Consider the following 13,757-nt stretch of genomic DNA (forward strand, 5'->3'; position numbering starts at 1 on the left):
CCTGACTCTTCTTATACCAGAACATAAAGCAATGCTAAAAAAAAAAAAGGGGGGGGCACCTGGGTGGCTCATTTAAGTGTCCCACTTCAGCTCAGGTCAGGATCTCGTGGTTTGTGGGTTCTAGCCCTGCGTCGGGCTCTGTGCGGATGGCTCGGAGCCTGGAGCTTCTTCACATTCTGTGTCTCCCTCTCTCTCTCTGCCCCTCCCCAGCTCACTCTCTCTCTCTCTCAAAAATAAATAAACGTTTAAAAAATAAAACAAAATAAAACAAAACAAAATAAAATAAAATAAAATAAAAATAACAATAAAAAGTTGAACTATTGGGGCACCTGGGTGGCTCAGTTGGTTGAGTGTCTAACTTCAGCTCAGGTCATGATCTCACTGTTCGTGCGTTCGAGCCCCGCAACGGGCTCTGTGCCGACAGCTCGGAGCCTGGAGTCTGCTTCAGAGTCTGTGCCTCCCCCTCTCTCTCTGCCCCTCCCCCGCTCACGCTCTGTCTTTCTCTGTCTCTAAAAATAAACATAAAAAAATGCTTAAAAAAATGTGAGCATGTCCCAAGGACACAGAAGCCAGCTTGAAAAGGCTTCTGTTGGCCAAATCTGGGACGATTTGAATATCAAAATAATTAAGGACACTAAAGAATTATAATAAAAAAATCCACGAGCCCATGCATATAGATAATAAGTCCCAGAAACAGACAGATGGGGGAGAAGGGAGGTTTTCCCACAGAACGACCCGGAGATGTCTTCTCTTGGAATAAATACCATTCTGGCTGGAAGGCAGCTCCTAGGACTTCTGTGGGAGGTGTGCTAGAGCTGAGAGGGCATCAGACAGCATAATCAAGACGGTTCCAGAAAATCTCTGCATCTGAGAGACGTTTTAAAATAGGGAACAGGAAGGGCGCCTGGGTGGCTCAGTCGGTTAAGCGACCGGCTTCGGCTCAGGTCACGATCTCGCGGTCCGTGGGTTTGAGCCCCGTGTTGGGCTCTGTGCTGACAGCTCAGAGCCTGGAGCCTGCTTCGGATTCTGTGTCACCCTTTCTGGCCCTTCCCTGCTTGCACTGTCTGTCTCAAAAATAAAATATACATTTAAAAAAAAACTTAAAATAAGGGACCAGATGTGCTCATAGCCTTGCACAGTTTCCCTGTCGCTTATCAGTTACAAAGCCAAGTAGGACAAATCTTCGGCGGGTGATTAAAGTCACACCCCATTTCGGGGCAGAGAGAATCAAAGGTCCTGGGGTGGGTCACCCCAAGAAGGACACCATGTCGCTGATGGAATGTTCCAGCTGGAAGGCACAACCTGAATCTAACTACAAGGGAAACATCCTACAAATCCCCAAGAAGCGGCAGGACTGTGGCCCGCAGAAATGCGGACGCCGTAAAAGGCGGAAACTGGAAATGTTCCAGGTTCAAGAAGGCTCCGGAGACAGGACAGCTGATGGCAACATTCACCGCGAACAGCTGTGAAGGGCAGGGTCACGTCCACTGGCACGACGGAACGCAGGTGGGTTTGGAGAGAGGGCTGGACCCACGTTTCCTGTGCAGGGCGCTGTAAAAGGGGGACTTTTGTTTTTAGGAAAAACACGGCAAACATTTCGGGGCCACGGTCTCCAGAGTGGCCAGCTTACTGTCAAAGGACTCAGAGAACCAGGTACATCAAGGTCCCTACAGAAAGGGGTACGAACGGTAAAACGAATGTGGCAAAATGAACCCTGAGGTATCCCCTTGGCCTAGTGGTCTTCAACTGGAAGCGATTTTGCCCAGGGGAGACCTTTCTCTGGTCACCACCCTGGCCCCAGAAGAGGCCAGGGAAGCTGAGCCCTTGACAAAGCACGGTCTGGCCCCCGATGTCACTGGTGCTGCAGGGGAGAAAACCCGCTTCGCTCGGCTGACAAGACAGAGCCCTGCCCGGGTGGCCGGTGATAGCCCGCAGGGGTGCCAGGAAGGGAGCCCTCGAAAGTGACCCGGCAACGCCCACGATGTTAATAATGCACCTGATCCTGGGTCAGGGGCTGAACTGAGTCCCTGCAACTCACACACTGGCACTGTCGACCCCAGAACCTCAGACGTTTGGAGAAGGGCCTTAAAGAGGTCAGTTCCGACAAGGCTGCTGGTGTGGATCCCACTGCACTATGGCGGGTGTCCCTATACAGGAAATGTGGACAAACGGGGACGCAGAGGAAGGACAGGGGGAGGACGTGGCGAGAAGGTGGCCGTCGGCAAGCCCAGGAAAGACGACAGCGTGACCCGAAACCTTTCCGCCTGCAGGATGGGCGAGATGCATTTCTGTTGCCCAAGCCACCCAGTCTGCAGTCTTTTGTTATGGAAGTTTCTAGCAAACTAATACATCCTGGAACGAAGGAGAGACTTCAGGCTGCAGGCTGAATGCCCCAGCAAGGAGGTGCACCGCGTGCAGCTGAGCGGGAAAGGCGAGACAGCATGTGGGACGTGATCCCGTGAGTTCGGAAATCCGTGACGAGCCCGTTTACAGCACGAGCCCTGGGAGGGCAATACAACCTTAAAAGAAAAACCAGCCCCAGGATCTGTGGGGTGAGAAGCTGGGTGGAGAGTGAGTGGGCGCCCGGGAGAGGGGTTCCGGGTGGGAGGCCAGAGGCACCAGGAAGCTGGCCACACACAGGCCCGGGGCAGGTGGCGGGGTGGGGCACTCGCGTGTTCTAACTCGCTTGGTCAACACAACAACCCCGCAAGGGTCCCCATTTCTCGGATTCAGAAACCGAGGCTGGGAGAAGGCAGTGGCCTGCCCAGGGTCACCCAAGAGAAAATGGCAGAACTTCCTTCGGCCCCAGGAAGGCCGGCCGTCAGGTTGTACTCAGAGCCACTCCCCGAATCTGCCACTCGACTTTTAAGGACAAAACTGTAAAGGAAGGATTAATTTTCCTGCCGCGGAATTTGGCACTGGATTTAAAAATAATAATGCTAGGGGCACCCGGGCGGCTCAGTGGGTTAAGCATCCGACTCTTGACTTCAGCTCAGGTCATGACCTCACGGTTTGTGAGTCTGAGCCCCACACGGGGCCCTGCGCTGATGGAGCGGAGCCGGCTTGGGATCCTCTCTCTCTCTCCGCCCCTCCCCTGCTCATGCTATCGCTTTCAAAATAAATAAACTTAAAAAATAGTAGTGATAATAAGGAAAGGTGGGGCAGATCTGAACGATGCTATGGACACATCCACGCGCGTGTGTGCGCGCGATCCATCGCAACGTACGTGTTATCTGTCTGAGCACACAAATAAAACTCTGTTTTACAAACAGAGCATATAAACTTAACAAGTCCAAGGAACATTTACAAAAGCAATGCTTTTATGTTTGCCCTTGGACACAAAGAGAATCTTCACTTAGTAAAAGCAAATACTTTGCAGCCCACGTCCTCTCACTGTAAGGCTGTTAAGTTAGAAATAACAGAGATAAAACGTGTTCTGCTTCAAAAGCAGGAAAACATTTCTTTAGACCAAAGAGAAAGTCAAAACGTAAAGGCGACCAAGAACGCGACGAAAAGGAACGCATTTCACAGTAAGATCTACGTCACAGCTAACGCTGCCATCAGAGGAAAATATATGTAACTTCTAAAACGCCTCGTAGAAGAAAGACTTTAGATACACTAGGTGCGAGTCTCACTCAAGTTTTTAAAAAAGTGAATGATCAGGAAGAGGGGATACATAGATATAGAAGCCCAAGTTGGGGAACGAGAAAACAAAAACAGTGAAATGGTAGTTTTCGGCTAAGAAAGTAAATATTATATATTATATATATTAAATATTATATTATTATTATAAAGATTAATAATAGAATATAAACAATACATGTTATAAATATATTCTATATGATACATGCTGTTATGTATAAATATGTATAATATGAATAATGTATAACAAATATAATGTTAAATATATAATTAAATATTATATACATAATATAAAATATATATATATATATGCATATATATACACACACACATAAAGCAGATAAATGTCTCATGAGCTTAGAGGGGAAAAAAGGCAAAACTCAAAGCTCAGGCAAGAAACAAAGAGCTGATAGAGACAGAAGAACTCAACTCACTAGAAGTAACTCGCCACCAAGAGGCAACATAATTGAAACCCTTGAGGATTAAAGAGCAATGAATAAATTACCTCCAAAGAGGCAGCACATTTATTTAGAACAAATTACCATAAAGCAGACTTTTAAAAAGAAATTAAAGATCTCCTTGAGCACACGTACCAGCCCAGATGGTTTTACAACTTCGCTGCGCTGCTGAGCCCCTGGAGAAGGGGACTCCGGCGCTGTTTTCCGACGGGTGTGGGACGCGCGACAAGGTGGGCGGGTCTCCCCGGTGCAGACACTGCGTCCGCACAGACGTGGTGGCAGACGGCCTCCCCTTCTGAGCCTGAGGTGCGGTCGCCTCCGCGATCAGCCGTCGGGGGAGGGGGGCGCGCCGCGGACACGTCTCACGGGTTCCACGCGCACACCGTGCTTCCCGTGAGCGGGTGTCCACCCGCGGGTGTAGACGGCTGGCTACCTTCTGCCGGTTAGCGACCGCAGAAAGGAGCGGCATCCTGACAACGGGTCGTCTTGCAGGCGTGCAACGCAAGTGCGGAAGGCATTTCTGGAAGGGTTCAAGGGCGTACACGTCTCGAATTTTCACGGCAGTGGCCGTTTTTGTCCCCGCGGAGCCTCTATCCGTTTATCCGCCCAGCGTGGTGACTCAGCTTGAGGGTTCGCGCGTGCCTGGCCCACGAGGCTCCTCACTCTTCAAAGGCTCGATAGACGAACACAGCTCCCGTCGCGTCAATTTACGTTTCTGTGATCGCCACTGAGGTTACTGGCATCTGTTCGTTGGTAAGAATCTCGGGATCCCTCTTCTCCAGACCTGTTTTTATAGCTTTTATCCTTTCGTCTTCATGACCCACAGAGCTTCCTGGTATCTGGGTGAAATTAGCCCCGCATGTACAATATGAGCCGCAACTATTTTCTCCAGATCATCACTGAAGAAATGGTTTTGGATTTTGTTTTTGCTCTGCACCACATTTTTATTTTACGTTTTCACTGAAGCGTGCCGGACACACAACAAAGTGGCCGTGTTTAGAGCGTGCCGCTCGGTGACTTTTGACACGCGACAACGTCATCACAATCGAGATCGTGAACACACCCATCGGCCCCAGGCCTCCCTGTGCCCTTCTCCTCCTCCCGACCCAATCGCGCCCACACACACCTGCTGGCCTCGTGGTCCCAGACCAGTCTGCCCTTCCCGGGCCTTCACACAAGACAGAATAAGCAACATGTACTCTTTCCTTTTCTTCCTTCCTCTTTCTCTCTCCCTGACATCCCACCCTTAATGATGGCTTCTTCCTTGGATGGTTCGGGATTCCTTGACTTCCTGCGCCTCGCGGTCAGTAATAATCCTTACTGAATAAGGCCTCGAGTCATTCGTCCTCTGCCTTCTTCCTCTTCCTTCCTTCCTTCCTCTTCCTTCCTCTTCCTTCCTTCCTTCCTCCTTCCTTCCTTCCTTCCTTCCTTCCTTCCTTCCTTCCTTCCTTCCTTCCTTCTCCTTCCTTCCTTCCTTCCTTCCTTCCTTCCTTCCTTCCTTCCTTCCTTCCTTCCTTCCTTCCAGTCTGGCTTCTTTCACTCACCATCATTATTCTGGCATTTATCCAGGCCGGTGTGTATACTCATGGCTCGTTCTTTCTGATTTCTGAGGACTACTTCACTGTGTGGGCTAAACCACGAGGGGTAACTGCACTGTTTCCAGTTTTCAGAAAACACGACGACGGTGATATTCCACGTCCAAGCGTCCGTATACACATCTGCTCTCTGTTCTTTTTCCTCCTGGATGTTCATTCAGGAACGGAATGGCTGGATAATACGGCAGGTGCACACATAATGTTCTCAGAAACTCACAGCCTGTTCTCTAGAGCAGCTGTGCCGTTCGAGTGTCCAGCGGGAGCGCATGAAGGGCTCGGTGCCCGCGTCCTGGGCAGCACTCGTGTGAGTGATGGAAGCTTCTCTCGTGAAACCACGACACGCGGTAAAACATTCTTAATTGTAGCCAATATAATTGCGTAGTAACATCTCATTGTGGTTTTAGTTTGCGTTTCCCTAATAACTGATGGTGCTGAATATAGCCTCACGTGCTTATCTGTACATCTTCTTGGGTGAATGTTCAAACCCGGCCTGCTTTTCATATAAATCTTGAAATTTTTTTAGATGTTTATTTATTTATTTTGAGAGACAGAGCGTGAGTGGGGGAGGGGCAGACAGAGAGGGAGACACAGAATCCGAAGCGGGCTCCAGGCTCCGAGCCGTCAGCACAGGGCCCGACGCGGGGCTCGAACTCGTCAACCGCGAGATCGTGACCTGAGCCGACGTCGGACGCTCCACCGACTGAGCCACCCAGGCGCCCCAGGATGCCATGTTTTCGATGTTACCATAAATGCTGTCGACCTCAGATTACGGGCTGCCGGAACACAGATGTAGACGTGACGTTTGAGTGTTGACCCGGCTCCACTCACGTGCTCCTTCCCAGCCTGGGCGCCCGGGGTTTCCGCCTCTCTGGACCGTCCTGCAGGCTAGAACCTCCAGGCTGAGGCGGAGCAGAACTGATAAGAGCAGGCATCCTCGCCAAGATCCCGACTGCAGGGGACAGCAGCCCGTCTTTCCTCGCTACGTGTGTCAGCTGCAGCTGACTCGGGGTGGTCTTTGCCGAGACCCTCCCTCTCTTCTATCGACAGAGAGCCATTATAATGAACGGCCAACCCGAACCCCGGTGCGGGGGCCAGGAGGGGGCCCCAAGCGAGGACCTTCTCCTCCAACCCAGGTGAGGCCGCCCCGGAAGCCACAGAAGCCCGGTGCCCGGCCTCATCCTCAGGCTCACAGGGACAGCGCCCAGAGTAACCTGGGGACTCGTTACGGACACGCCCCCCGGGCCTCCCCGCACACCCTGCGACCTGAAATCTCAGTGGGGGCAGCCCAGGTCTGTGTTAAAACTCTCCTCGTGACTCAAGGGACCCCCCAGGGAAGTTCCAACCCAGAGTGTCACCGTCCAGCCCTCTGCTGTTGAGGAGCTCAGGGCTTCCCTTGCTGGGGACACTCTGTCGCCAGGACGAGGACCTGGATTTCGGCAACGAGTAGACCTGGTTTCGTCAAAGGCCTCTCTCTACGAACTCCCAAACGAGCTCGCTGGAACGAGCAAACGTCTCCTATGGGCTCCACGGGGGGCGTCCCCGAGGGCCAGGAGTGAAGTCGCCTCTGGAACGGCGGCCGTGTGCGGGCAGCACGGCGTCCGCTCACGCCAGGAGCCACGGTGTGGACTGGATGAGGGACGGGGGGAGGGTGCACTCAAATGACACGCACAAAGCGTGTGACAGAAGCCAGCGAACCAGCCCGCGCACTGGCAAATGTGGAGAAAAATGAAAATTCGTTGGTGTTGGCCTGTTTTCTCGGAATAAAAGTAAAAAGCCTCCCCCTGATACGTGGGGACAGGCTCGTTCTGACAAGAGGCTGGGTTTGCATTGACCCCTCACGGTCGTCTAGAAAACCCCGTGCCTATAAATCCGCACCACAAACGTTCTGCACAGGTTCACGGGGTCACCCTGCGCAAGGGACAGCTTCTCCAGAGAGGCGTCCCCTCAACAGGGTGCACGGGGGGGCCCCACGAGAAGGAGCCCACGCTTACAGACCCACGGGGAAACAAGCCATCGTGAGAAAAAGTTGGGGGAGCCACAGGGAGCAGAGTTAGACTCTCCGAGAACCGCGGATGGTGACGTGACGTCACCCTGGTGACGGAATGAGTGTGTTCAAATGACTCGGAAATTCCAAGTTGTAAGTCATGAGGAAGACACAGGCCAAGCAGATGACGCCCTCACCCGCGGAGGCGCAGAAGTAACGGAAACTAACATCTCGGCGGGTGGATTAACCCGTGGGTTAGACACAGCGGCACAGTTAGCAAACTGGAAGGAAGCTGCTAGAATGCAGTGCAGGGAGACTGAGCAGGAAAATAGCAGAGACGGCCCGGGAGGCCAGGACGCGGGGGTCAGGCAGGCGTTTTGGGGGCAGGTCAGAGCATTTAGGAGAGGCGGTAACCTGTGACGGGACCGTGCTAACTTTCCACACCGGATGAAAGACACAAACCCGCAGGTTTGTCACAGCAGCAAACCACAGCGGGACGAACAGAGATAATGCGCCGCCCCGGGTCACCGTCCTGGAACTACCCAGCACCGACGTCCAAGGGAAGGCCCTCGAAGTCTCCAGAGGGGGCCGGGCCACTCCCGAGGGCGGCCGCACAGCTGGACAACGCGCCTGCCGAGCGTTCACAGAGAATACGTATCTCAACCCGGAACCTTCCCCCAGCTAGACCCCCATCCGACAGCAAAGTCGGAACACGGAGGCTCGGGGCAAAGACCGGGTTGACCCCCAACAGACGGTCACTGAAGGAACCGTCGAAGGGCCTTCAGGAAGAAGGATGCTAAACCCCGAGACGGAATCCAGCGGATCTGCTGGTAAATATCGGCAAGTGTCCACGAACCCAACAAGCGACGGATTCAGGGGATTCACAAGGCAACAAGGGCAAGACACGGGGCAGGGGCGGCGTGTGAGGGGGGTGGGGTGGGATCCGGGGCACATAGTCCTGTGAGGGCCGCCACCCGAGGGGAGGGCGACAGGCCAGGCCCGGCGGGTGGGGCCGCAGACTGCGTCCCCCGAATTGGGCTCGTGAGCGGCAGGCCCCACGCAGGCTGGGGACTCGGTCGGCTCTGACCGCCTTGAGACGGAAGTGAGGGTGCCCCCAGCGCCTCACGGCCCGCCCCCAGGCTGCCCGGGTCTACGGGAGCTCCTCCCGCTGGCCTTGACTCCTCTGACCCCCAGCCCCCCAGCCACCACGTCACTCCAGGCGCTGGCCCGGCCCGAGGCTTGTCCTGCCCTGTCCCCATCCGTGCCATTCCTGGGCGAGCCTCAGAGGGCACAGGGCTGCCCGCAGCCACGCCTGCCCCGTGGACTCCCAGCGCCCGTCCGACACCCGCAGGCTCCTGGGCACCGCTCCCGTCTTAGGAAGGAGGGTCAGCACGGCAGGAGCCCACGTGGGCCTCTCCACAGGAGGGAGGCCCCACACCCACCACACCTGAGGTGTGCAGGTGGCGGGCCGGGGGCGGGGGTGGGGGGGTGACGACGTGATCCCGCCCAGAAGCGCGACTGTCCCCCCCACGGCAACTCCATCACAGCCGCTGATCCTTCCTTCCCCCCCCCGGCCAGCTGTACTCAGCATTAACACCACCTCCTCCAGGAAGCCTGCGGGCCCGACCAGGCCGAGCCGGGGGCTCGTGCCCCAGACGCCCGCGCGTCTTCCTCCCTGATGCCAAGGCCCGCCTCGCCCCGGGGCCTCACCCTCACGCGCACGGAGCAGGGTCCTGACGACCAGGACAGCGTGAACAGCCGGGGGCTGGAACCTGCACGAGAAATGCGGACGGGAGCCTGGAGGGCGGGGTGTGCAGGGGTGCGGCACGAGGCTCGGGCGCCAGGCCTCGGTGCGGCCGGTGGGGGAGGGTGGGGTACTCAGCGTGGCTGCTTGCGCCCTGCCATGTGGGGGCTGGGGCTGCGGGCCCTGGCCGGGATGAGGCCCCCTCTCCCCCGACCAGGGCTCTCGAGAGCCCCGGGTACCACCCGGAGGCTGGGGGCCACTCGGGGCCCGCAGCGGAGGCCCCAGAAACACAGCGGCTCCGGGCTGGGCTGACTCGTGCTGGCGGGAAAGGAAAACTCCCTGCGAAAGCACCCCACAAAGGGTGCCTGACTGTCCCTGCACTCGTGCCTCATTAACATTCTGCAGGCGGCACTGGGCACTTATTAACAGCAAGAAGGCTGAATGGACAGTTCCACACTCAGCAAACAGCACGAGAGGCTTCTACCCACCCCGACCTGCCCATTAGCATTTGCAGAGAGCCCCCATTTGCATCGCGACAATGGTCCTGCCCCTGAATCCGGAGTTGGGGGGGCCACCGGGCACTCGTTGGCACAATTGTTCCTTGTGCCCACTCCGGGGGGCGGCGGGGAGCGCGTCCCGGGGGCTCACCAGCGATGTGGCCAAATTCAGGCCAGAGCGGAATCCCAACCGCCTGAGACGGGGCCACGGTGGCCCGGTGCCCGGAGGGGTGGGCGCCCCCGCCCGGTCCACCGACAGCCCCAAGGAGCAGGCAGCAGCCGCAGCCCTTTTCCGGAACACTCTCTGCCCTTCTTCCAGGGGACTGTGACCAAATGCGGGAGGAAACACCAGGGGTCAGCCGCCCGAGAACCAAGCACTTGGTGGGCCAGGCGCCCGTAAGCACAAAGGGTCAGGAACAATATACGCTTGTCCCCCTTCTGCCACATCTAAGACAGTGACACTGCCCTCCCGACTACCAATGTGCCAGCACGTTCTGGTGGGTGCCGGGAAGAGGGCCAAGGAGGGAGAGACCCACACGGCGGTGACGCACGAGCAGAGGCACGCGGTGTCGAGGACAGACGCGGGCACGCAGCGCTGGCTCGGGACGCCCGGCCCCACCCACTCCACCAAGACCGGGGGGTCCGCACGCATGGGCCACCTCCCTTCTGCCCGGCATGGGGCGCCGGCCGCACAGTGGGACCGAGGCGGGGCCCGGCACCCGCAGCCCAGAGTCCGCAACAGAGCCGGAGGAAGGGTCCCTCCGGGGTGGGGTCTGTGGGGGGAGGGCAGGGCCTTGGCGGGCAGACGCCGGGTCAGTGGGAGCTGAGCGCCCGTCCCCGTCCCCACACCGCCACCCTGGGCGAAGGCTCCTCACCAGAGCTGTCGCAGGTGTCCACGGAGAAGTGGTCTGGCCTCCGCTTTTCTGACGCGGGCTCGCATGTGATGTGGGGGACCGTGAGCGTCTTCTCTCCGGGACTCACCCCGTTGTCCTTGTCCAGTTTGAACTTCTTCTTCTTTACCTAAGACCACGAGCAGTAAGCTGGCGCTTCCCGGGGGTCCCCAGCCCCAGAACCCCTTAGCAGCCCCCAAGGGCACCAGCCAGGGAGCCAGGCCTCAGGGCCAGCAGACAGGGGTGCTGTGGGGGGGCTCGGCACAGGCGCTGCCTGGGGGCTCGGGCTGAAGGGGCCGGCGGACGGGAAACCGGACAGGTAAACATACAAGCGGGCACGTGGGGACTAGGGCTGTGGCCACCGGGAGTTCCGGCACGCGGTGGGGGCCATCGGGGGGACAGCCTGGGGCCGGCAGAGGTGACGTGGAGGAGGAGGTGCGGGAGCCGGTGAGGGCGTCTGGCAAGGGAACAGCGAGTGCAGGGGCGTCAGGCAACGGGAGGCCTGGGTGCCCCCCTCAGTCCCCACACCGGCCCCATCGTGACACTCTTGCTCAGAGCCTGCGCGAGCCCCCTGCACCACGACCCGAAGACCGACTTCCCCGAGCTGGGGAGAGACCTCCGTCCTGACCGGCACCCGCTGTCCCCGGCACAGAAAGCCTGACATCAGGGCCCTCTCAAGAGCCTTGTTCCCAACCTCTGGCCAGAACCCAGCCCATCCTGTTCCCGGGGGCGCCCCCTGTGGGCCTCCCACAGTCCTGCCCTGGGAGCACCAGCCCTATGTGGCCCCGAGCCAGGGGGACCCCCAGGTGGCAGGACCCAGCACAGGCGCCCACCCCCAGGGCCCAGAGTGGCACCAGTGCCCTGATGTGGCGCCGCTGAAAAGCCAGGGCCGAACCCCGGCCAGCAGCCGTGGCCCCCAGGGCCTCCCCCCCGCCCCCCGCTCACGAGGGATCCCTGCAGGAGGCAGGTGGGGGCTGTTACCATGACGGACTTCTTGGGCTTGGGGCTGGGGGACAGCAGGGTGTGGCTCCGGGTGGGTTTCCGGACGTAGATGTTCCAGGTGGAGGACTCGGGGTTCTCGGCCGCATAGCACCTCCACGCCGTCTGAACAAACGCAGGGGAGACGCCGTCAGCCGCCGGGCCCGCCCGCACCCTGGCCTGCGTGCCAGCCCCCCACCTCCCGGCACCGCTCCCGCGCCAGGCGGCTCACGGCCTAACCCACGGGCCGGTACCCACGGCTCGGGCGCCACGGAGGCCCCACGCGCAGACGCAGACACCCTCCGGCTGCCTCTCCCCGGGGCACGCACGGCGGGTGCAGGGACGGACACAGACACTGAGGACACCCGGGGCCTGTGCGACACCAGGCAGGGGGGCAGGGGGCGTGGGGGGGGGGGTGGGGGGGCGGGCCCCTCCCAGAGGCCCACATATGGGGTCCCGGAGCCCGGGCACGGCCTGCCACCGTGGGGAGCCCTGGACCCACATCCTAGAGAGATGCCCGTGGCGACCGCCACACAGGAACGACCCAGAGGAGGGGACACCACTGCACGGGATCCGAGTGGAGGACACACCGCGTCCGGGTAGGCAGCAGGGGACGGACAGCAGGGAGCAGACAGGGGAGCTGGCAGGGTTCGTGGGAGGCCGTGACACCACCCAGGACGGGGACCTGGACAGACACAGCAGCCCTCCCTGCCCGGGACGCTCAGGGGACGGCCACAGGCCTGGCCCCTCCACGGCCACGTGCCACCTCTGTGTCCCACCATCCCCACAAACGTAAGGCCGCCGCCCGCTTCCCGCCCGGGTCCGGTCCGCGTTCCCTCCTCCGGGCCCCAGTCCTGCCGTGGCGGACATGTCCGCACCCCTCGGGCTCGGCACCCGAGCCTGGGCTTCGCAGGGGTGCTCACCCCCAAGCACCGGCTCCGCCAGGACCCCGCCGTGCTCCCCTCCCGCCGGCAGCCTGCCCACGGCGGCCTGGGCTGGTTTTACGGGCCTGATTTATGGTCTCCCCGAAAGGAGAAGCTGTGGGCCGTAAAACCAGGCCCGAGGGGGCCCGGCCCCTCGGCTTTATGGCTGCGGCTGCTACTTCCTTCCCGTCCTGGTCCACCGTCCAGGCCCCAGACGGTGGGTTCCGGAAGGATCCGGAAGGGCTTCAGAGGAATGAGGGGGCGCCCCTGGCTGAGCGAAACCTGGTGGCTGCTGCCTGTGCAGGGGGCCCTGCCCGGGGCGGATGGCGAAGGAGACCAGGGCCCCGGGGGTGACCCCAGGACCGTCCCTGAGGGGCATTCGGCACTGGGTGTGGCTGTCCCGCTGGGCAGAGGGCCCCACATCTATGGCTGGACACCCACAGGGCCTGGGCCCCAGGACCCCTGCCCAGCCACTCCCCGGGCGAGACCTGGGCCCGCTCATCCCTGCTCTGCCCCCGGGCGGGGGCTGGTACCCGTCTGGGACCCGGTTTTCGGCCCAAGTCTTTGTTGCGCTAAATTAAGAGCCAGCCATTCTCTGGTGTATCTGGGAGCCTGGGGTCACAGAACTGAGCATCCAAGGGCTCCAGGCCACCCCCCTTACCCTGCCGCTCTCAGCCTCTGTCTCCTCCAGCACCCAGGCCTTGTCACAGCGGCCTCGGGGTCCTCACCTGCTGTCACCTGGGAGTCCCTAGCCCCGTGGGATGTGGGGAACACCCTGGAGGTACCGTGCTGCACAAGCAGGGCCCTAGACCCTTGGGGTTTCCCTCCCAGACTCGCCCTGTGCTGAGCGGGGGGGGGGGTGACCACGAAAGGAGGCCACTGTGGCTGGAAGGTGAGGGGCCCACAGAAAGTTCGCCCCAACCCGGGACGGGCCAGGGCACGTCCCTGTCCCCTGGCCCGCCCCCCCCAGGACCCACTCTTCCAACAGGACCTCTAGGGAGGGAGGTGGGCGCCCCGCGTTCCCGTGCCCACCCCGTCGGCATCGC

General features: G+C 59.3%; 1 protein-coding gene across 11 annotated transcripts in view; it reads right to left on the reverse strand.

Moving 5' to 3' along the window:
* KCNQ1 (potassium voltage-gated channel subfamily Q member 1) overlaps positions 1-13,757 on the reverse strand; it is a 321,029-nt gene that overhangs the window by 215,603 nt on the left and 91,669 nt on the right. For all 11 annotated transcript variants that reach the window (XM_030331340.1, XM_030331346.1, XM_030331343.1 and 8 more), the window contains 2 exons: positions 11,792-11,914; positions 10,796-10,940 (listed from right to left, as the gene is read on the reverse strand). In XM_030331340.1, coding sequence (XP_030187200.1) covers positions 10,796-10,940; positions 11,792-11,914 — 268 coding nt within the window. The remainder of the gene's footprint in view (positions 1-10,795; positions 10,941-11,791; positions 11,915-13,757) is intronic.

Source organism: Lynx canadensis, chromosome D1 (genome assembly GCF_007474595.2).
Source record: "Lynx canadensis isolate LIC74 chromosome D1, mLynCan4.pri.v2, whole genome shotgun sequence".
Lineage (NCBI taxonomy): Eukaryota > Metazoa > Chordata > Mammalia > Carnivora > Felidae > Lynx > Lynx canadensis.